General features: G+C 41.4%; 1 protein-coding gene across 1 annotated transcript; it reads right to left on the reverse strand.

Moving 5' to 3' along the window:
- Positions 1-22613: 22613 nt before the first annotated feature.
- On the reverse strand, positions 22614-25034 carry LOC147634401 (pentatricopeptide repeat-containing protein At2g33680-like). The gene has a single exon (XM_086805671.1). It carries the CDS (start codon positions 25032-25034, stop codon positions 22614-22616), a length of 2421 nt encoding a protein of 806 aa, XP_086661797.1.
- Between the last annotated feature and the right edge of the window lie 538 nt (positions 25035-25572).

The raw sequence follows: 25572 nt of genomic DNA on the forward strand, positions 1-25572 counted from the left end.
TTTTCCTCAGAACTCGGGCAAAAACCCAATCAAATCTTTATGAAGGAATCCCACCAATTCAGTGGTCGGGTGGTTGGCTAACCCATGGGCCGGATGGGTAGGCTGGATCGGAGGATTCCTGAGAAACAACTAGATACGATTAGTTATGTTAATCAGTTTAAATCTTGAGAAGACCTTGTTCAGTGGGAAGGGATCATCGACTGTGCCTCGGAAATGAGGAAAAAAGAGGTGATTCCATGGACCAAGTGCAAGTCTCTTCTTGATCTGACCATGTGACTTCAGGCTTGGTCAGATCAGTTTAATTTAGTCAAGACTTGACTCGTTAGAGTAGTTTCCTAGTTAAAAGATTTTTCACCTTCCTGGCGGAATCGCCCGTGTTTTTCGGGCGAGGGGAGTCTTCTGGGCCCGGCCTTGGAGGGACTGCCCCCGGGCTAGCCTCTCGTCTTGGACATCCGCGGGGCGGGCGAGGCCCCGACGAGTGTGCAAGACCCCCACCCCGCGCAGGAGGCCGACTTCGGCAGGAACCCCGGAGCGGGTGGGCGGGGACCTCACACACAAGCTAGATGCATCTACTCTTCCTTCTCCCCACCAGAATTAGAATTTCCCACTAACACTCTCGCCCCCGAGGAAATATTGGCACCTGTTCCATCTCCACCAAGGCAGCCTCAGGAGGTATGTAATGTGCCTCCAATTGATAATGTTACACTGACAATAATGTTTTGGGTTCCATGTTACACCTTACACTGACAATAATGTTTTGGATTCCATGACAACTGCAGAATATGAAGAGCTCATACAACAAGGCAATCCATTGTTAAAGCCACAGCTTATGTTTAATGCCCTCATGCAGATTACCCCATTTGATCCTACAAGCAAGATTCTCCCAGAGGCATATTCGGTAGTCACCCCCACATAGCAACATTATGTGTCATACCCTCTTTGGGCCACTCGTATAGAATTACAGGAATTACTGCCATTTATTGAAGAGGGAACATAATGGTCCAAATGTAGCAAAACACATGAAGCTGGCAAACCCCCATCTCTCAGACTTGTTCGAAATTTGCCTGGTCACTTTCATGATTAGTTATTCTTATAGAAGATGGAGGAGGAAACATCCAGTGCGACCATCCACACAAATGAAGAGGCACCACAACTACAGGATTTTGGAGTGCAACCTTCATGGAGAAAGGAATTTTTAACAGTCACACTGAATACAGTAGCATTTACATGAGTGCGTCACCAACATTACAAGTGGATCCACTCTACATGCCTATCAAGAAGAGGTGGACACTATTGGAGTTTCAAGCTACAAAAGAGAGGGATTCTCATATCTGCTACAATTTTCCAATATTTATCCCAGCAACATTTGCTTGTATTCAGGAACAAATTCAACAACTACTCAATTGGATCAGAACTTGGCAAAAAATACGAGACCCTGCAATTGTAGCCAGTGGCTTCCTGCTTCTGTCTCTCTTTTTCAGTAGATAAGAAGAAAATTTTGGTAGAAGAGAAATTTTCATCTTATCTAATGAAAAAGGAGGAGGAAGAAGAGAGAAGGAAGGAGGAGGAAGAGAGAAAGAGGAAATAAGGGGAACAATAGAATAAGAGAGAAGAAGAAATTCAAAAGGGGAAGCTATCCACAGGGGCGGAGCTATCCATACCATCGAAACTTCAGCCTTCGGTGGCAGCTTTGGCAAATAAGATACATGAAGGACCAAGCTATTCGGAGAACTGGAGGCACAACTCCCCACCTAGCAGCTACACATGAACTAAGGGTTAATGACCATGGCCCAAAACATTCTCTCTCATGCCCTCGCTTCCGTGGAGGAATATGAGTCAAAGGCCCAGAGCACCATATTAGGAGACCTTTGGACATCTTTTGGGGGCCTTATAAGGATTCCTAGTTTTTAGGGATTAAGGCTAATTTTTTGCTTTCTTAAATCACAAGGTCAATTAAGAGGCCTACTTGGAGCCTATAATTTGAGCTTTCTAGACCATAAATCCCCTACAAAAATAGGGTCTAATGTTGTCATTCTCTCTCCTCTTCTCTTTCTAGCAAGCTTGTAACTAGGGGGGAGGCAAAATGGACAAATTTTTCTCCCATTTTGCAAGTTTTATACTTTGAAACTGACCCCATATCCATATATATGTAAAACATTTAATTTTTAACCTTGATTTTTCCCTAAAACCCACTCTATCTCATCATTGAATGCCTCCACCTTTTTTACCTTCATTTAATGCCTCCATTTCCCCACCAAATCAACCAAATCAATGTGGCGAGGCCCCGAGTGGGAAACCCTGCCCCGCGCAAGAGGGAGCTGCTTCCAGTGCCAGCAATCGAGAATCCGGTGCGCGGAGGGGGCAGTTGGATCTCACATCGGCACTCTTCTGGAAGCTCCGAATCTCCTTTAGAGCTGCCATGCCATTGCGTTGTTTCCTCCTGGGGGCACGAGGAGGAGGGTTTCTTGCGGGTGGTCGAGGAGGATGTGCATGAGCACTCCAATATCGTGCATGTTTATGCCGAGAGGATGATGGAGCTCCTTCCGGTGTGCTGCTACTTCGGTTGTTGCCTGTTGCCACCTCTTCTTGTGTTGGCAACGAACCCATGCCTCAATGCAAGTTCTTCCCCCCAATTGTGGAACGTATTGTGGGGGGGATAGGAATATCAGCCCATGGCACTCCATCAGGGTCAACATCACTCCCTGTCTCTCGATCCAGGTCAATGGTGGCGGCTGGGTCAGTGGTGTCCGGATGAGGGGGAGAGGGAGATGGAGGTGGTGGTGGTGGTGGTGGTGGTGGTGGACGATGAGGTGATGGTGGATGCTTATGTGCAGTGTTTTTTGTGCGAGCCATGGCAAAAATTGAAGTCAAAATATAGAAATGAGAATGAATGACACTATTACACCTTTATATAAAGTCATTTATAATGTGTTCAGATAGTCTGAAACCAGCCAAAAATTACAAAACCACCAAATTAGACACGTTTAACCCAACGTCTGCCATGCCTTGCCATTGTGACACGCCATGCAACATGGCCTGCTCTTGAACTTCCATTCCACTTCTCTATGTTTGCCTCCTTCCTTTTGAGTTGTGCGGCTTTAGCAATTGTGATAGAACCAATTAAACATCTCCATAAGATAATTGTAACGTGTCTTCCCTCCACCATGTCGAGTATTCAATCATAAAGTACACTCCTTTGGCTGCGTAATGTGATTTTTCCATGCCTTGGGTGTTGAACATATTCAAGGACCCGTATTTTTGTAGAAAATACGATCCATGTAATGTGTTAGGAAAAAATGTCCAAGTAAGAAATTATGAAGACAAATGAATATGGAATTTTAGTAAGCAATATGTTTGCCTCCTTCCTTTTGAGTTGTGCGGCTTTAGCAATTGTGATAGAACCAATTAAACATCTCCATAAGATAATTGCTACGTGTCTTCCCTCCACCATGTCGAGTGTTCATAAAGTACACTCCTTTGGCTGCGTAATGTGATTTTTCCATGCCTTGGGTGTTGAACATACCCAAGGACCCGTATTTTTGTAGAAAATACGGTCCATGTGCATATACAATGTGCTATGAAAAAATGTCCAAGTAAGAAATTATGAAGACAAATGAATATGGAATTTTAGTAAGCAATTGCAATGGTAATTAATGAACGGCGATAATTAAGATGAGACCATCTTACCATGTAATATGTAATGGAGGTATCTCCCCAACTCTCACTAACAAGCTTGATGAATTCTGTCACATCTATTTTGAACACACTTTGTTCTTCTTGAGTTGTTGTGCTCTTTAACATAGTTGTCCACAACCTTGTCAAAGTAAGCCCACGCCTTCTTTCTCTTGTTTTACAGATTTGGATCCTTGTCAAAATCTGTGGTGCACTTGCAAAGATCTTTCCAATGATCCCATCACAGGCTCCTCCCTCGATCATTCATAGGATGCAAGAATCACCTCGCCTTTGCACCACTCATTGACACTTGTTGTTGAGCACAATATGATGTGCCCCAGACTTTTTAAGATCTTTCACAATCTTTACATTCCCGCTATGCACTCCCAGAGAGTTGAGGAGCTCCTCCACTTACTTTATTGCTTGGGCTGAGCGTGAGGCTAGCTGCATAGTGAATGCATAGTCAATGTGAAGCTTAAGCAACATATAAAAAATCCTCATCATGGCATGCAATGTGCAAAAGTGTGTACTTTTCATTGGGAAAGGAATAATTGATGTCCAATTTGGATCCTTTGTGTCCCTATTGGGTGTTGCATCTAAATTGGAAGACAAGATCCCCTCCACCCAATCGGAGCTCATCCTCGCTCTTTGGCTTGAGAATTGACCACTTCATGCACAATGGACACGGATGGAGGAATTGTGCACTATTGTCACAATTACACATGCATTTTATGGTCTTCAAATCACCACCTAGATGCTAATCCACATGAAAGGATCCCACACCATCCACTTCAAACTCCTCCCCATTCATCTGTTGTTTAATAACTTCTAGAATTTGAGGGCATTGTTGAAGCATCCAATTCAACACCTCAGTGTTCTCCTTTGGAACCTTAAAGGCTCCAAGCCACCAACTATCCTTCTTAGATTGAACATTGAAAGAAGGGATTTCATCCTTGTCCTTTGCATATGCCATTGCTTCATTCATATATGTGACTCCCATTCGCTCCAATCTTTTCCCTTTTACTAGTTGGACCTCATCCAACTTCAGTATAAACGATAGGAGGTCTCTATACGCGCCAAATTGCACAAGTCTCTTCTCCCCTTCTTTAGGTTGTTTCTGCCTCTCTAGTGTCCGATTTAAGTAATTCAAATTCCTTTTGGGGGTTTTCGGCCACTCTAGACGCAATGGTGATGTTCTACACCAAACTGCCAGTAAGGAGAGTAGCATCAAATTTTTGGAAAAGGTATAATATAATGGCGTAAGTGCCTTTTGCAAACCCAAAAAGTTGAGAGCGACTTGTAGCTAGTGCACAATTTCAATACCTTGTCAGATCCATTTTTTTATAACTTACGACAATTTCTTGTCAAGTACACATTTAATGAGGGTATCTTTTTTAAAAAATCTATAGAGAGAAAATACCTCGAAAATACAAGTTTGTGAATTTATTACAAGGCCTTAGAAATGGCCTCCAAAATTTCCTAATGGTTGGTACAAATTGTATGATAAGAAAATCTTCCAAGGATATGGGTAGATATCTCTGTACGAGTCTTTATGAAAGTAATGATTGATTCATACTATATTAGGTATACCTACCTCTAGATTTACATCTCCAAGCTTATATCTAAAGGTTCATGTATCCAAACTCACAACTCATGTCTGCCTGGACATGTGCAGGCAGAGTGTTATAAGAAGCAGGCTGGCATGCAAAATGGGAAATTGCAGCAAAACAACTATGCATCCTCAAGCAGAAATAATGAGGACAATGAAAGGTTGTTTGTTATGCAGCATGTCGTGAATGCCATGTCTGAAAATGTTGAAGCAGCACAAAAAGATGATGTATGGTATGTGGATTCAGGTGCTTCGAACCACATGACAAGTCATGGGGAGTGGTTCAAGGAGATGAAAAACCCGAAAAGACGAGGTTTTGTGGAAACAGGGGATGACACCAGGGGATGACACTGCTCATCCAATTGCCCATGTTAGAGATGTGACATTGTCTATGCAGGATGGCAAAGTGAAGTACCTTGCAGATGTACTTCACGTTCCAAACATAACAAAGAATCTGGTTTCAGTTGGCCAGATGATTGAGCAGGGTTTGCAGGTTCGGTTTAACCCTGATGGTTGTTATGTTGAAGACTTTAAAGACAAGTGCAGGTTGGTTGTAAAAGGCAACAGAGTGGGCAGGATATTTACGTTGAATGTAGACATGCCTGAAATGAGTGCTGCAATGTTTGCAAATGGTTCAGGAATAGTTGCAGATACAGACATTTGGCATAAAAGAATTGGACATATGAATGTGCAGAGAATGAAGTCTATGCAGACTAAAGGGATTGTGACAGGGCTGCCAAAGTTTAAAGTGGAAGGTATGCAGAGAATATGTGAAGCATGCCAATTTGGAAAGCAAACAAAGCATGTATTTCCACGTAACAGATATGTGAGCAAAAATGCACTAGATGTTGTGCATTCAGATGTATGGGGTCCTACGAAGACCATGTCTATGGGAGGCTGCAGGTATCATGTGACATTCATTGATGACCACACAAGGAAAGTGTGGGTATATTTCATGAAGGAGAAGAGTGAGGTGTTCACTCACTTTCAGAATTTTAGAGTTTTGGTTGAAAAGCAAACAGGGAAATATGTAAAGTGCCGGTCAGATGGAGGGGGAGAGTACTTCTCCAATGAGTTCTCTGAATTTTTGAACAAGAATGGTATTCGGAGACAGTTTACATGCAGATACACTCCGCAGCAAAATGGAGTTGCTGAGCGGAAAAACAAGCACATTGCTGAGATTGCGCGAGCATTGATGGAAGAGAAGAATATGCCGCATAGCTATTGGGCTGAGGCTGTTTCTACAGCAGTATACATCATGAACAGGACTCCAACTGCAGCCATACATGATGTAACTCCAGAGGAGAGATTTACTGGCAAAAAACGTGATTTGTCTCATCTGAAGTCTTTGGATGCATTGCATATGTGCATGTGCCAGATGAACTGAGAACTAAGCTGGATCCAAAAGCTGAAAAATGTGTGTTTATTGGATATTCCCTTGAGCAAAAGGGATACAGGTGTTATAACCCTGCTACACATGAGTTGAGGGTAAGTAGGGATGTTGTCTTTGATGAGCAGCTGGTATGCTGCTGAAAAAGAAGCTGTTGGGGCTGATGTGAGTGGAAGCAGCTGGTATGTTGTCTTTGATGAGATGAGCAGCTGGTATGCTGCTGAAAAAGAAGCTATTGGGGCTGATGTGAGTGGAAGAATGGTTGCACAGAATACAGGTCAGCAATCACAATCTTTGAGTGGACCAGGAGAGTCCTCATCTAGTGGGTCTGTTGATAGACCATGGAGTGGCAGGCTACGTCATAATACCAATCCTGCAAATGTGATTAGTACATCACGTAAAGGAAAAGAGAAAGTTGTTGAGCCCCTTGGTATGCCTGACATTTCTGCATGCATTCTCATGTTGATGGAGAGTTTAGTGGCTCAGATATGAGCCTTGATGAGGAGCTTGGGATCCCAGCTATGAGAACACCTAGTGTAAAGAAGGCTATGGAAGCCATGAATGAAAAGCTGCGAAGATCTGGGAGAGTGAAAAACCCTGTGCAGAGGTTTACCTATGATGGTTATGTGGCACATCACTATGCATATATGGCAAAGGTTATGCAGGTTGTAGAGCCCACATGCATTGATGAGGCTGTTGGAAATGTGTGTTGGGAGAAAGCTATGGATGAGGAGATGGATGCACTATATGAAAATGAAACTTGGGATTTAGTGCAATTGCTTGAAGGCAAGAAAGCCATTGGATGCAAGTGGGTGTACAAAGTAAAACATAACAGTGATGGAAGCATAAACAGGTACAAGGCTAGATTAGTAGCCAAAGGATATGCGCAGACATATGGCATTGATTATGAGGAAACTTTCAGCCCAGTTGCCAAGATGGCAACAGTGAGAGTTGTGATAGCAGTGGCTGCGTCAAAGCAATGGTGATGGATGTAAAGAATGCATTCTTGCATGGGGATTTGCAAGAAGAGGTGTATATGTTGCAGCCACCTGGTTATGAGGATGTGAGTCACCCCGAGCATGTTTGCAGGTTGAAGAAAGCCTTGTATGGCTTAAAACAAGCACCAAGAGCATGGTTTGACAAGATTTCTGAATATCTTAACACTATTGGCTTTCATGTAGCCAATGCATATTTCTCGCTGCTTGTTGTCATCTAGGTGACTTGATCATTATTACGGGGGACCATGATGCAGAGATCTTTGACGTAAAGATCTTGCTTAGATAGAAGTTCGAGATGAAGGATCTGGGGGAGCTCAAATATTTCTTGGGCATTGAGGTGATTAGGTCACCACATGGTATTGGATTACTGCAGAGACAGTATGGCTTGGACATGTTGTCCAAGTATGGTATGACAGGCTGCAAGCCTATTTCTGTGCCATTAGATCAGAATGGCAAGTTGAGTGCAGATTCAGGAGAGATCTTGGAGGATCCTACTATGTATAGGCGCATAGTAGGAAGCTTGATCTACATGACGATCACCAGACCAGATTTGAGCTATGCTGTTGGGTTGGTGAGTCAGTTTATGCAGGTTCCACGGAAATCGCATTTGGATGCATTGAGACGCATACTGAGGTATGTGAGGTCTACTTTGCATTGTGGACTATTCTGAGACTAGGACAGAGATATGTGTATATGGGTACACAGATGCTGATTGGGCTGGTAGTATCTCAGATAGAAGATCTACTAGTGGATTCATGTTTTCTTTGGGGAGTGCTGCTGTGACTTGGAGCAGCAAGAAGCAGCCTACGGTTACTCTATCCAATACAGAGGCCGAGTACAGAGGAGCTGCTATGGCAGCATGTGAGGTAGCTTGGTTGAGAAAGCTACTTGCAGATTTGGGTCTATCAGTGGATAGAAGAGTTGTCATTTTCTGTGACAACATCAGCAGTATACAGTTGGCCAGGAACCCAGTTTTTCATGCTCGCACGAAGCATATAGAGGTCCACTACCATTTTGTTAGAGAGAAGGTCTTGGCAGGAGACCTTGACCTTGTTTATGTCAGCACACAGGATCAAGTAGCTGACATCTTCACCAAAGCATTGGGTACAAAGAAGCTCCACAGATTCAATGCTTCACTTGGTGTACATGAGATGGAGTTGAGCTCGAGGGGGAGTGTTGAGATATCGAGCTCTAGTGAGACGGTGGACACTGATGACCCGCCTGGGGGATAGGCCCCACACTTACACCACTGGCATGGTTGGTGAGATCTTGGGTGATATGCGGCCAGTGGGATGACAGGTTGTGTGACAGCCATTCTAGAGACTAGCATAGTTATAGCGCCAGCTCATTTAGTTGGGTTCACACTATAGAGAACCCTTGTATGTATTTGGTTGAGTACCTTTCATATTGTGTGTACTCTTATCTTTGTATATGGTGTGTTGAGTGTTGAGTGAAGGTGAAGAAGATTTTCAGCCTCTCACCTTGTGTGTTCTCTATTAGGGTTTTGTGAGTGTGTGCGTGCTTGCAAGAGCTCAAGCTCTCTTCCCCCCTGCATCTTTTCACACAGATGTTGATTGGGCTAGTAGTATCTCAGATAGAAGATCTACTAGTGGCTTCATGTTTTCTTTGGGGAGTGCTGATGTGACTTGGAGCAGCAAGAAGCAGCCTACGGTTACTCTATCCAGTACCAGAGGCCGAGTACAGAGGTGTTGCTATGGCAGCATGTGAGGTAGCTTGGTTGAGAAAGCTACTTGTAGATTTGGGTCTATCAGTGGGGATAGACAAGCTATCATTTTCTGTGACTCACATTAGCAGTATACAGTTGGCCAAGAACCCAGTTTTTCATGCTCGCACGAAACATATAGAGATCCACTACCATCTTGTCAGAGAGAAGGTTTTGGCAGGAGACGTTAACCTTGTTTATGTCAGCACATAGGATCAGGTCGCTGACATCTTCACCAAAGCATTGGGTACAAAGAAGCTCCACAGATTCAGGACTTCGCTTGGTGTACATGAGATGGAGTTGAGGGAGAGTGTTGAGATATCGAGCTCATCTAGTGAAGCGGTGGACACTGATGACCCGCCTAGGAGATAGACCCCACACTTACACCACTGGCATGGTTGGTGAGATCATGGGTGATATGCGGCCAGTGGTATGATAGGCTGTGTGTGACAGCCATTCTAGAGACTGGCATAGTTATAGCGCCAGCTCATTTAGTTGGATTCACACTATAGAGAATCCTAGTATGTATTTGGTTGAGTACCTTTTCATATCGTGTGTACTCTTATCTTTGTATATGGTGTGTTGAGTGTTGAGTGTGAAGAAGAAGAAGATTTTCAACCTCTCACCTTGTGTGTTCTCTTTTAGGGTTTTGTGAGTGTGTGTGTGCTTGCAAGAACTCAAGCTCTCTTCTCCCCTACATCTTTTCAGCCTCTTGGCCTCCAATTTCATACAAATTATCAAAAATATAATTTTATCCAACCAATAGACGAAATAGAATGTCCTAATGCAAAATAAACTTCAAATCAAAATCAAACACATCCAACCGTATGTTTTTCGAAGTGTGACCGCCTAATCAACACCAGGCAATATTAGATGATCCCAATAGCTTAGAGTGGACGAAAAAATGGAGCCAAGTCCTAGTCTAGTCCTTGGCATCGATGCCAAATATATTCAAGTCAAGAGCTTACCTTAACAATGTTAAAGCATGTTGTTGGATCTTGCCTTTGAGCCACAATGCAACCTCCTATTATTGTGGGTGCAATAGCTCGCCCATCACATCCTCAATAGAATGCTCCTTGCCAAAGGGATGAAGGGAGAGCTTTCAATGCCTAGATGGATGCAAGAACTCTGCTTTCTTTATTTACTTCAACACTTCACTATTTTTTTTGTTGGTGCAAGCACATGTTTTTTATTGTATGGAGTAACCTGTTATGCTATTTTGATGGCAAGCCCAAGTGATTCCTTGTTATAGGGCCTACAATGAGTTACAAACATCTCTACAGGGATGATGATAGTGTGAGTATGGGCACGAGAGTTGTATAGCTATGTGGACGCAGGGGATTAAACCTTTTACGTACACCATTTCCACTAGTAAGCAATGGAACTTTTCCAAGCTGTTGGCAATGTTTGTATCGATTGATTCTTGGGAGGTGGTGGCAACATGCTGATAGCAAAGATATGGGGAAGTTTGAAGCATTGCCCTCATGCAAGTGGAGTCCTAATGGCACATCATCTTTTTTGGTGGATATAGGTTCTTGTGGTTTCTTTCATGTAAGGGGTGGTGAGAATTCAAATTCCCACAGGTTGGCCACCCCCCTTTGCATTAGGGAAAAACGGAGCTCATTTTGGGGCCCTGTAAGAAATTCACTATTTTTCGATTTATTTCTCTCCTAAAAGATCTCAAAAATAATAAAATATGGAAACGTGGCTCAAAACTGTCAGTAAGGACCACTGAACTGTCAGTTCAGAAAAGAATAAGATAATCTTTTGTCTAACTAACACGATTTTGCATTAAATATCTCCTTAATTTTTTTTGTTTCTCGAAGATTTCGCATCTCTTTTGACGACGTGTGCAGGCCTCTCATAAAGAATCCATCACTGAACTTAATGATTGTATGGATACCGCCACACTTCCACAATTCATGTTACAAAAAGACTATGAGATTGACAAGCCAACTTTGCAACCTCAGAAGCACAAAAATGGCCGATACTAGTGAAGTACAATCTCAGAAGAAGCGATTATATCATCTTCACATCGACTTAGAAGAACAATATGCTCCAGCACAAAAAAGACGAAAGGATACGGTGCTAAATGCTCAACAACGGGAAAATATGAGAAGAGAAGGGCTCCAACATATTGACTTATGGTGTGATGGAAGTATATATCCAAAATGTCCAGTACAAAACTCTACACCTCCATTTGTCAATCCAACCACACTATTGAGGTTTGCGGGCGATGGACAAAATGGACTTCTTGGTTATATTTCAGCACAGTCTGCATTTGCAGAAACATATAAAACAATGTACCTACAAGAAAAGGGAGCCAGGATTCAAGAGATAGCTATTCGTGCAAAATTGGAGCAGCAGTTGCAGAATGAAATTGAGGAGCATTCAAAGAGTAAAAAAGAGTTAACAAGATCAAGAAGGAAGAGAACCATGCTTGGAGACAGACAACGAAGTAGGAAGATTAAAAACATTGCAAATTTGAAGGCTGGGACTGGTGGATGCAAGCGAAGAATTCAGGAAGCAAGGTTAGTTTGCAATTTCTTATTTTTTAAACTCAAAAATGCTCTCAAATGACTACATGTATTTTGTCCATTATTGCAAAACAGGATTGGAAGTGTTGAATAATATAGGCATATTGTGTTGTTACTATATTGTTACTATAGGAAATTATTGGAGCCTGCAAAAGAAAATATGGATCCCAACCTTCTTCCAGTTAAACAAATGAAAGGATTGCTTTCTTGTGGTGTAGCAAAAGGTTTGATTGAAGAAAAAAAATACAAAACAATCAAACGCAATGTTGTAGAGGACTTTATATCCAATAATCAAGTTGATGGTACTACAATCCAAGAGGCTCTTGATGTTAGTGGAGTTAGCAGGAAGGGATATAGTTCGATTTTCCATGCGATATCCTCAACTTTGAGAGATCAAAGGATTAAACGAGTTTTACTGCCAAATCCAGCAACAGTGTGGAAGATAAGAGGTCATTTGAATGAAAGTATAGATGAGTTTATTGGACCATATATCCATATTGAAGATATATTTCATGGTGCTAAAGGAACCACTGTGTATGACCCTTGGAACAATATATTTGTAGATCTACAACAACTTCAAAGAAGAATGGTCGAGTTTTATGGAATAACATTTGAAGAGTGCAAAGGCATTTTGAAATTTGTTATCAAACTGGATGAGTGTGAGGTTGTAAAGGAAAAGAAAATGGAAAGGATTACTATCACATTGATGAATGGAGCACTTGATACATCATTGAATGAAGCGAGTTCGAAGTATTTTAGTGTGCAGTCAGAGAAACACATATGGTGGTTGGGCTCATTCCAGGTATGATCATTTTTTATTTCGTACTTGATTTTAGTCAATGTTTTCAAATCTTTTATAGTAAGACTTTTGTTTTGTATAATCACAGGTAAAGACAGAAGACCATGAAACACTAGATTGGGTGTTTCACCACACGGAAATACCAAGAATAATTAAAAGACAGGTGCAAGGAGAGAATCTCCATGTTGCAGGAAAAGGTGATTTTCAAGTAGAGTGGCACATGGCGGGGGATCTTAAAACACTTAAGTGCATGTATAACGTTAGTAAAGGAGGTAACTCAAAGTCTCCTTGTCTTTACTGCAAAGAATCAGCGCAAGTAATGGATTCTAAATGGTGGAAGAGAGCACCTAATAGAGATAAAGTTGACCCTGACTTCAAGGCCATTCTTGACATTCCACTATGTAATGTTCACATATGCACATTGCATGCTCTATGTCGAATTATTGAGAAATTGGTATTTTTGTATATTGGATTTGCTTGGAAACTCCGTCCCAAAAGAAATAGAAAGGATGCTCTTCATGCATTGGAAAAAGTGTTATCCGATATAGGTCTGCATGGAGGTGATGTTCATATCACAAAGGATTTTAAAAAGTCTAGCAATGGCAAGGAGGTACCAATCAAGCCCTCTATTGGTGGTGTTAAGGCAAGAAGATTCTTGTCTCGACCCAAACACAATAGTAAGCAAGTAAGGCAAGGTAAAACAGTTTCAAGGATTAGTTATGGATTGTGGAAGCAAGTCCATAATGCCGTGAAAGATCATGAGGCAGATGGGGAAGCACGAAATGTGAAGGCAGAGGTGTGGAGGTCTCTTGATCAACTCTTCATGTTCTGTGACAATGTAACATGGACAAAGAGTGATTACAAGAACTTTGAAGAGGCAATAAAACATTTTGGGAAGTCAATGAAAGACGCATGGACAGCCTGCAATATAACTCACTACATGGTAAAGTGATGTCTTCTTCTTTTACTTAAGTGTGATCCTCTTTTCTTTTATAACTTACTATGCATTCTTATGTCTTTGTGAAAACAGCATATCATCTACAACCACCTTCCCTATTTTGTCAAAAAGTATGGATGCCCAGCAATTTGGTCTACCCAAGGCATGGAGAAGTCTCACTACATGGCACATAATGCATTTTTCAGACACACACAACACTATGGAGGGAGTCAAAAGGCAAATAGTCTGAAGGAAGTCTTCCAATGGTTTTACCGAGGCATTCTACAAAGGCTGCATGCTAAAAGAAAAGTTGCTAGCTCCAAAGTCAAGCTTGCTTTTATTCTAGCCCAAAAGCAAAGACGAAGACAAACTTTGGACAATTCAATGGCAGCAGAGAGACATAGACAGTGGAGGGATTCGAAGATATTTAGAAACCATAAATGGACAAGTAAACATGAATAGCAGTTTGTAACTTATTGGTGTTATGTCCACATGTTTTCAAACTCAATCAATAGATTTTTATTCTGTGGAACAAGTGACTCTTGGTGTAATGCCTATATGTTTTGAGACTCCATCGAAAGTAAGTCTTTTGTGAAACATGTGATCTATATTAACAAGCATCAATACATCCATATATTAACACACAAAAAATTCAATCAATACTACTTAATTATGCTAGACATACTGTTTGCCAAACCCAGCTGGCCTGCTTCCACTTGATCTCTAGAGGAATGTGTCATCCTCAATTTGTAGCTGCCATGTATCAAAAGATTATAGTGAGACAATGATACATAACTACAAAACATTTAAACACAACATAAAGTATTTGATTTGAAGTAATAATATCATACCCTCTCATTTTCATCAGCAACAAGAAGTTCATCTTTCCAAAGATTTATTCCTCTCCCCTCCAGTCCAGCCTCTTCTTTAAGTTTTTCCTTATGAAGTGATGAGAGATTCATAGCTTCCTGGGTGAGCTGGAAGGCAGCTTCATCTGGCTCTTGGAAACTTTCAGCCTCTTTGAAACAAATAGTAAGGGCCTCTGCAGGATCAAAGGTTGTTTCCAAAGCTAGCAGTGAATGGTCATCCTCTATGCCAACCTCCTTGTCAAGCCTTGAAGCCTGGGCAATAAGGGAAATGGCATAGTCCTCCCTCAAATTGAACATACACTCTATATCATGGAGGAAAACATAATCTTTACCACCAATCAAGACACCTGGAAGCATGGGCACTGCATAGTTGCTGCTCTGAACATCAAAGTCTTCAACTGGCTGTGCTGCCCTAAGAGTCTCAGTCCTTAGTTGAACAAGGTCAAGAGCAGCCACTTGCAGCCCCTCATCCTCGAGGTTGATATCTTCTTCCTGCTCTGCTATATCTGTTGCCATAGGAATATCCTCTTTTACCTCTGCTACAGATATATCTTCTTCTTCAGTCTCCTGCCCTTGCTCTTCTAGAGATTGCTGTTGAAAGACAATGTACATAAGGAATGCCATGTTTTCCTCAAGCACTCTACACTTTCTGGTGTGCAAGTTACAACTGAATTTATATTCCTCAGGCAGGCTGTCAAACCTTCTATTCACATGGTACCTCAGCTTGTCAATGGAGACAATATGATTTAAATGCACAAAAACCTTTTCACCTTCCACAATCCTTCCTGCCTCTGTCAGTTGTTTGAAGGTATCCCAATGGTCTGAAAGGAAATCTCTGTGATGGTCCAAAAGAGAGCTCATAGTGAACTCCCTGTTGAAAATATTGTGGTATATGTGGAAGTTCCTTTGAGCCTTGCACTTGTGAAGAAAGTCAAATAGGAGCAAATCTGGAGATTTGTCCTCTTCTGGTTCCCTTTGTTTTGAAAGGGAAGACTCACCTTTCTGCTCTAGTCTCTTGCTTTTGCCTGAACCAAAATTTATATAACATGAATTCTATATGCTCACCTATGCAATCAGATAATGTATAGGATATCAAAAAACAAAACTCTTCATCAGCACACATGAATCACCTGGTGATTGCTATGGTCTGAGTATAGCAGCAGAGAAGTCCAACTTCCTCTTGAAAGGAAGGGCCTGAGGATCAACTGTTCCAAAGCAGAAACATTTCTCATCATCAAGAAAGACATCTCCATGGACATAGAAAGCAAAACAATGAGCAAACAGTAAAAACCAAAAGAGACACAAGACTTTGCAACAAAACGCGATGCAGATCTATTTGAAAAATGTAAAGTGCTCTCCTCGCATTTTGTTGCAAATTCTGAATTTCTACTGACATCCACTTCCAGTCAAATGCTATGGATATCTCACAATGTTCAGGACAGTAAATGATGCAAGGAGGAATTCCCATGTGCAAAAGAGATTAAAAGAAGGAGAAAAAATAAAAACTAGAACAAATATCAGAATTTGCAGCAAAACGCGATTTGGAGCATTTGGAAAACATAAACCTCTCTAATCGCATTTTGTTGCAAAATTCTAAATCCTACTCATATCCATCTCTAATCAAATCCTAGGGTGATCTGACAGATTTCTAGGCACTGAGATTTATGAATTCTACAGATGGAAGAAATATAGGTCAGAAAACATTGGAAATGGTATAGATCTCTGACCTTTCTTTTCCTCTTCCATACTGATGGAATAGCCCTGGAGATTGTCCTGCTCTCTTCCAAAACTGAGCTGTAGCACTGGTAACCTGGAGATCTGGTAATGGTAGTAGTCTTCAGACAGGTTGCAGAGTGGATGGAGTGTGTTGGGTAGAAAGTGGTCAAAGTGGGAGAGAAGAGGATGATGGGAGGGTGCTAGCAGGGATGGAATACGGGGAGGGAAAAGTGTTAATGGATCTAATTATTAAATCATGATTGGCACAATTTCCAAGGCAAAAAGTGACCCACAAATTTCAAATCCCAAAAGATTTGGTGGGACCCACACGTGTTAAAAAACGACTATATCTCACACGTGTGGTATTAATAACTCCATTATTTGTATTTTGTAATAATCTACTCTCCTAACTCAGTTCTCTTGCATCTCTACCTCCCTACTCCACACCATCAGCATCCAGACCAGCAGCAAAGGTTCATACCCAGCACAGGATACTCATCATCAGCACAGAACTCTTGCAGATAGCTTCCAGGTTAGTAAGAAAATCTTTTTCCTCTTCTTCTTGTTTAATAGTATATTAGGGTAAGGAATTGATTGATGTGATGTAGGTTACATATTATGATAAATATTATATGCATTTTTTAGATTTTCTCGACTGCATGTAGAAGCAGGAAGACTTTTTATTTGGCCCTGTTGAATGAGAGTTTGATCACTTCTTGATGTCCATAGGCTCAATCCATGTTGCACCAAGCTGCATACACACTGAAATGACTAAAGGCATGCTGAAGTATGTTGTCTCTAGAATTTGCAGCAAAACGCGAGGAGAGGATTTTAGAAATCTCAAAATAGTTCAAATCGCATTTTGTTGCAAATTTTAAAATTCTTCTTCATCCACCCATTTCAAGCCTGCATAGTTCTTCTATAAACACAATACATATTGTTTATAGTTGGAAAGAGAGAGAATTCATCATATGAATGCAAAAGCATGTTGTTTCAAGCATTTGCAGAAAAACGCGATTTTGAGCTATTACAAATTTCAAATCTTCATAATCGCCTTTTGTTGCAAATTGTTCAATTTTGCTTCATCCAAGTTGTTATCACCTTCTTTAATCATTCTATGTTCTCCATGTTTCTAATCTTTTACTATTGCTTTGTATGGACCTTTTCAGAGTGATGGCAAGAACCAAGGCAACTGCAAGGAGGTCTGGCAAGGGGCCAGGGCTTGCAGCAGCAGCAGCTGGGGCTGATGTCAAGGAATCTAGTGTGCCTACAAAAGGAAGAGTTGCACATGGCAGGAAGGGGAAGCCAATGAGCATGCTACAGCAAAAGTCCAAGAGGTTAAAGCATTCTGCTGGTGTGCTAAAGGAGATCAGGAAACAGCAAAAAGCTATAGGCTTTGCAATCCCCAAGGCACCTTTTCAGAGGCTAGTGAGAGAAATTTGTGATAGCTGGCACCTTGGTTTCAAGTGGAACAGGACTGCCATTCTTTCCTTACAGGAAATGGCAGAGGATTACCTGGAGAAGTACTTTGAAGATGCAATGCTTGTAGCAGCCCATGCTCACAGGGTAACTCTGATGGCCAAGGACTTCAACACATTGTCCAGAGTGAGGTGGAGGTATGACAAGCTGGTCCATCCTGTGGAATGGCAGGACATTAAAATGAGAGACATATTATTAATTCCACCTACAAGGAAATTGAAGGCAGACAAGGTGAAGGTTGTTGAAGTGACCCACTCAATGAGCACCAGAGGGAAAGCTGCTTATGAGGAGTCACTGAAGTAGCAAATAGAGGAATCCAAGTCTGCTATAAATGTGGAGACTGTGCAGATGGAGCTACAGATACAGAGAAGGTTGCAGGAGCTGGGCCCTAACATATTTGTCCATATTGAAGATGATTTTTCAGAGAATAATTTTGACTTGACAAGAGCATGCTTGGCAGCATTGGCTCATAAGAATGAGTATTGCTCAGATACTATCATTCTTGCAATGCTCTAGTAAGTGTCTTTTATTTTACATTTGTTTGCAAAACAATCCTTATTGTACCTCCTCCCTTACACCTTACCTTAATTATTGTTTTGTCTAATGTAGCATGATGAGAAGCTGGCTGAACCATGCTGTACAGCATACAGTTTATATTATTGATCCTGCAATTTCCTTCAAGTTAAGAGATCCAAAGGAAACTCCCATGGATATTTTCAATTGGTTCAGACACTGTGATTTTGATCATGTTGATATTTTGCTACTTCCATACCATAACAAGTATGTGTGTGGCTGCTTCTTTTGGGATCTTCCTTCAAGATTGAGTACTCTTGTAGCCTTTGATTTCTTAATGCTTTTTTCCTTATGCAGTGACCACTGGAGCTTTGCTTCTATTGACATCCAGCAGAAGCAATGCTTTTTATTCAACTCTCTTAGAAACACACACAGAGAGGTTAAATTGTAAGTGGTTTGTGTGCTATTTTTAACTTTAAACTTCATTATTTGGATTTAATGCACACTAACTGAATTATATGTATTGCAGTTGTATTAGAAGACTTCTAGATGCATTGGATCAGTGTCCTCCTAATGTCAATCTTTTGGATTCAATAGAGCCAATAGATTTAGAGGTAGAAAGTTGCTCCCTCTACTGATGTCTATTTCATGCTATGCCTTTGAACTTATTGAGTAATTTTATTTTGTTCAGACATTAACAGTTTCTAACATATCTTTCCAACTATCCAGACACCACAACAAGATGATTCAAGTAGCTGTGGTTGGAGAGTGCTGATTAGTGCCAAATATATACTTTCAAGCTATTTTGAGATAGGACAGCCAGAGCTTGTAAGAAAAAATAATTTTCATTTAGCTTCAAAAAATTTGATATTGGTACAAAGTGTTCTAAATCATCATATCTCATTGCAGATGAGAGAAGATAGCTTCAACTCGAGCTATGTGTATAGTTTCAGAGCTGATATAATTTGAAAGTTTTTGAAGTATGCCTTCCCCAAACCTATTGTACCAGCTACTGTTGAGTTAGGTGAGAGCTCTAAAGTCCGAGAAGGTGTCATACACCTTGATGACACAGATGATGCAGATGTGGTGCCACAAGAACAAGGACCTAGTGCTGATGAGGAGAAGCCACAAGAACAAGGACCTGTTGCTGCTGATATTATTGAGGAAATGATGGAGCAACAGCAAACAGATGCTCCAAGGGTAGTAGAGGAGACAATGGAGCAGCACCAAGAGACTGTACACGACAAGATGGAGCAACAGAAAGTAGATTCTCCAAATAAAGATGATACGGTGAGCTTGGACCATGTAGAGCAGCCTCTAGATCAACCTGTAGATAAATAGAAAATTATTGTCAAGAATATGTTCTACATATGTAATTAAACACTTCTGTACAGAATTTTACATTTCTGAATATAATACCTTTGTTTATGGAGTCTGTGTTATCTCAATTTTAAAATTTTCAATGTCTTTGCATTTTCTTGATCTCTCTCTTCTTTTGAGCACCTGCAAAAAAGCAATATGAAACAATAGGGTAAAGTAAACTAATAGCAGTGCTTAATGAGACTAGGATAAATCACATGGTATACCTTCTTATTGTTGTAGATAAATAAAAAGTCCTTTGAAATAGAACCTTCTGTCTCAAATAGAATGTCATTGCGCAATTGAGCTAGGGAGCAGCATTGTCTTAATGTGATATTGACTAGCACATCACCATTCTCAACAACATCAATATCAAGAAGTTTATTTTCTGCACCAAAAGAATCTTCATCTTGATCCATAGGGACTAGTTTTGTACCTAGCATTCGACTGCGCTTATAATAAAAAGAAAAAATGAAATTTTGTGATGCAACCATGTACTTCAGTTGCATAGAAGGTTGGACAACCTCACAAAACACTGAACTACATGTCTTCTTATCCCAACCTTTATCCAAAAATTGTGGCATGCATGCCAGACTTGTTGCTTTAACGGTGAACATTGTTTTTGAAACCTTCACTGGAAAGGTATTAAACAAGTCTACAAAAACTGTGAGAGGCATGCACAAAGAAATTTTTATTATCCTTGTGGCAATATTGGGTCTAAGAGCTTTCTGTACTTCTTTGAAAAGCTTGGCTCTATATGCCTCTGTAACACTAAAATGTGGGAGAGGCCAATCCACTGAATTCCATGCTGGAAGGTCTTGTTTTCTTAACACACCATGTGTGTTTGCATTGTCCAGCAACTGATAAAAATGATCAGTAAAAAATATACCGGATTGAGCTAGCTCTGTTGCACATCGACCTTCGTATTGTTGTTCTCCTATCGATCCATGCAAAACATCTATAAATCCCAGAATACAATCGATGTTTTGCCATGTCTCATACGATGAAGGGTATAAATCTGAAATAAAATAACACAAGAATATCAATAAGCAAAGAAAGAAAGCTTTGTCTTAAAAATCCATGCACCTCATAAAGAACAAAACCACAATAGAAAAATATACAATTAGGCCTGTGTTGCGGAAGATCATTTGGATAGTCTCGCAAGACAAGTTCTTTATGCATGTACACATGCTGAATCAAAACTTCTTTCACCGATATCTTTCCTCTGCTGATTTTAAAATCTCGTACTCTTCCCTTCCATGATGCCAAGAAAATATTTTTTGTCTGGGGTTTCTTTCTTTTACTAGGTTGCATGAGCACCCATGCTCCTTTCGAAACAGTAAACCTTTCCCAAGTTCCTTCCGTTTTAACTGTACTTGAATTCTCTACCGAAGAAATAGAAGAAGCAGGTCGACGGGGTAAGGATGTGTGGTATAATTCTGCCTTCATAGCATTATCATCCACAGAGCGTCTTCCACAAGAACGACCATAGTTTTTATTCACCATGGATACCTTGTGAATCTGTAACCACAGCAAAGTAATGTAAACAAGATAACAAAGTGAAGTTTCAAGAAAGAGAAAGTAGGCAGACAGATAGTTGATAAGAAACATCTTACTCTAAGCCAAACTGGATCAAGGGAGCAATTTTGGAAAAGAAGAGGTTACTGCACAATGAGGTAGTGGTGTAGAATGGTAGACCTTTCGAAGGAAAGGCAGCACAACAATTCAAAGTTGAAAGGGAGGTGGAAGCGGGAAGGCCCTTGTCAGAGAAAATGTCAAACTAGATTCTATCTTCATGTCCAAAGATCTTGTGAGAATAAAAAACCAATCTCCACATTAATGTAGCACGCTTGTACCTACATAAAATATTGTTTCTTTTATCTATTTTCTTTTATTTTTGTGAATTTCCAACGTTACGTTGGCCCTCTGTTCATTGGTTGAGAGCTTATTTTTCCAAACCGTAAAAGGCCCCAAAATGAGCTCTCTTTTTCCCTAATGACTTAAATGGTAAGTCACAATCATTGGTCGGAAACTCCACCTAATTGCCTCCCAACAATCGAAGACCGATACCAAGACAATATGATGGCCAAAAACACACTAAGTTTGGTGATGTAGGAAATATGTACCCTAACATACCAGCTGCATGGCTCTGGCATAAGCATTACTGAAAGGAAGGAATCCTCCTAAGCAAGCCTGCTGATTGACCTCTAAGGACTCTGATCCAGAAAAGATATACTCCAAGTATGCTTAAGCAAGATGACCATGAATGTCATAGTGCCTTGACCTTGATAAATCAGCATCAATCAATGCTGAGGCATTTTAGACATGTCAATCTGTAGAAAAAACTGAAGAAGTCCTCCTGAAGATTTATCTAGTTTCTGAATCGGTACACAGCTTTAAATGCTGCCTCCACCACTAGCTATCAGCTGCAAGCAACTGATATGAGCTGACAGTATGTTGTTTAACCATATCATACAATGGACCATGCTTGGCAGTTGTGGCACAACATAGATATACCATGCCCGACAGCAAATGTCAGCTCCATTGTTCCATGTGCATTGTCTGTATAAGCTATGTTTTCTGAAGTTTTTGGTCTTTAAAATTAAATATGAGTTTCACAATAGATTTTCCCCACACATCCTAATTACACTCAAATTGTAGCATAGGGTTCTATTCCTTACAATGTCCACTGCCCTGGTTGCATACAGGTTTTTATTCTTTTTCACTATCAGATCCTTCTGTAGTCTGCCATATAGATCCACGAGGGTGGTAGAACAAGGTGCCGCATGGGGAGCTCTAGCGGTGTTCGAACTCTAGAGCCCCCTCACCGAGTAAATGCTTCAACCGCTAGGCTACACTGCCATTGGCTATACCGGTTCCCTCTTCCAGCTTCCCAACAATGACTTCGCAAATATTGTGCATGCCCCATAACGAGTGAATATATCTGCTCTTGTGTAACCAATATAATCAGAAGATACATGTAAGGATGTTGACGAATGTGTACATAACATGCTAGGCTCTCGATGCACCCTTTGAAAGTAGATAATCCTTTCTCATTGCCTCAACCTTCTTTGCATCTTTCCACATGTTGGCATCCATATACATGTTGGACATCAATATAAATAGTGCAGCATGCTTTTCATTTGATCTCAGCGCATGATCAAAGGCAGCTCTACCAATTTCTACATTACCCCACTTTTGGCAAGCCCCCAACAAGGTTTTCCATGTCACAAGATCAGGTTTAAAAGGCATTTTCTCCAACATTACCAAAGCCTCATTCAGTCGGCCTGCTCGGGCTAGAAGATCAAGCATGGAGTTGTAGTGCTCAAGAGTTGGGAATACTCCATACTCTTTCCTCATAGCTTCAAAATACTTTTGACTTTCTTTCAACAAACCACTATGACTGCATGCGGTAAGAAGACTGAGAAATGTGGTTTCATTTGGATGCACGTTCTCCTCTCTCATTCTATCAAGCATTTGAAAAACAAATTCACTCTCTCCTTGTCGCGCATATCCTGCAATTAATGCAGTCCATGTTACTACACCTTTGGCTGATAGCTTAGAAAATGCATCCTCAGCCTCCCCTAGTGCATCACATTTGGCATACATATCCACTAAAGCATTACCAACTAAAGGATCTCTTTCAAATCCATGCATCACAATCGAATTGTGTATTCCGTGGCCCTCATCAATTGTTCCTATGCTCCCACAAGCTTTTAAACCGCAAATAAAAGTGACTACATCTGGGCTTATGCCCTCAAGTTGCATCTTCTTCAAGCAGTTCAGTGCTTTATCACCAATCCCATGCTCAGTATACTCAGAGATTAGTGCAGTCCAAGAGACTACAGTCCGTATCTGCAGCTTGTCAAACACTTTATTCGCATCCGCAAGTGAGCCACATTTGGCATACATATCCACCAAACTGTTTCCAATAATAGGATCTCTATCCAATCCCTCTTTCAAAATATGAGCATGTAATTCTTGGCCCCTTTCTATGGGTCCTATGCTGCCACAAGCTTTCAAGCTGCAAACATACGTAATAGCATCAGGATACACACCCTCTATTCGCATTTGTTCTAAACAATAAAGTGCTTCCTCACCATGCCCATATTCAACATACCCTGTCATGAGTGCACTCCAAGAGACTACATCTCGAACTAGCAATTTGTCAAAAACTTTCCATGCATCAGAAAATAAGCCGCATTCAGCATACATATATACCAAAGCACCACCAACTAGAGAATCACTTTCCAAATCTCGTTTGACAGCTTCAATGTGGAGTTTCCGGCCCCTATCTATGGCTTCTGCATTGCCACATGCTTTCAAGCTGCAAGAAAAAGTCAAGGCATTGAGAGGCACATCCTGAGCTTGCATTTGTTCCAAACATTTCAATGCTTCTTTGTCAAGCCCACGATCGGCATACCCTGCAATTAGAGCAGTCCAAGAGACCACATCTTGATCAGGTGACTCATCAAATACTATGTTTGCCTCCGCTAGTGAACCACCTTTGGCATACATATATAGTAAACTGCTGCCAATGAAAGGATCTGTTTCAAATCCTTCTTTAACAATCTCTGCATGTATTTGTAGTCCCTTGTCTAGGGCTCCTATACTCCCACAAGCTTTCAATATGCAGACAAAAGTGACAGCATCTGGGAGCACACCCATCAGTTGCATCTGCCCTAGACAGTTTAGTGCTTCAACAGCAAGCCCCTGTTCTGCATATCCTGCAATCAGAGCATTCCACGAGACGACATCTCTAACCGACAGCTGGTCAAACACTCCTTGTGCTTCTCCAAGCCAGCCGCACTTGGCATACGTATCCACCAATGTGTTTCCAACAAGAAGATCGTTGTCAAATCCCCCTTTCACAATCTCTGCATGTACTTCTCGACCTGTGCCTACGCTTTTTACCCTCACACAGCCTTTTAGCAGGGCCAGGAACGTACACCTGCTAGGGTGCACACATTCCTCCTGCATTTTTCGAAATACGCGGAGAGCATCATGAAGCTGCCCACTCTCAACATACCCTTCCATGAGGGAAGTCCATGAGTACACATTCTGATGTGCCAGCCTAAGAAATAACTGCTGGGCATTGGACATGCTACCACATTCAACAAACATAGGGACAAGGTAGTTCCCTACTGATGCATGTGTTTCCAGGCCATTATCATGCATGTGCATATGCACAAGCTTTGCATATGCTAGAATTTTCTTCTTTCTGCAAGTCTGTATGATACCGATGAGGGTCTCCATAGGTAGCAGCTCTGCAGAGTGATGCAAAGAGGCAAGGGCATCCTCTATGCTGCGAGGCTCAGAAACCCTGATCTCTTGCACTCGTTGTAGATCAGGTGAGTCCATTTGCATGCTAGGTTTAAAGAAGGAATTAGGGTTGTGCTCCGAGACAGATGCGTTGCCTACGTATATCATCATCGTCAGAATCTCTCTCTTTCTCTCTCTCTCTCTCGCTCGCTCGCGCTGGACTGCTTATCTTGCCCTTGAGCACGCCGGAATGGAACACGCCGATCAACACGGCTCTGGACGCAACCACTCACTTTGCTCTACGTTTCGTCGCAACAACCCATCCTGCATATCTGCGCAATGACTTCTACTGTGCAACATCTACAGATACAGACAAGCCTTAAAATTAGAATTAACTAGTATTAGACCCGCGCGTTCCTGCCGTGACCAAGGGTTCCAGAAAAGAATTGGTCTCTACAGCCATCTCTCTCTCTCTCCACACATGCACATGACCCTCCCCCTCTCTCTCACTCACACACTCTCTCAAATGTTCAAACACTCCCTCTCTCACACACACACATGTACACACCCGCACATGCACTAATGCAAACGGACACTCTCTCCTCCCAGATAGACTCTCACACACATAGAAATTCTCTCTCTCTCTCTCTCTCTCTCTCTCTCACACACACACACACACATGCACATGACCCTCCCCCTCTCTCACTCA

This window comes from Cibotium barometz, chromosome 11 (assembly GCF_041138505.1).
Source record: "Cibotium barometz isolate CiBa-2024 chromosome 11, ASM4113850v1, whole genome shotgun sequence".
NCBI classification, from domain to species: Eukaryota; Viridiplantae; Streptophyta; class Polypodiopsida; order Cyatheales; family Cibotiaceae; genus Cibotium; species Cibotium barometz.

Coding starts and splice junctions, on each gene's coding strand:
- LOC147634401 (XM_086805671.1), bottom strand. CDS start 25,034: ATGATGATATACGTAGGCAACGCATCTGTCTCGGAGCACAACCCTAAT.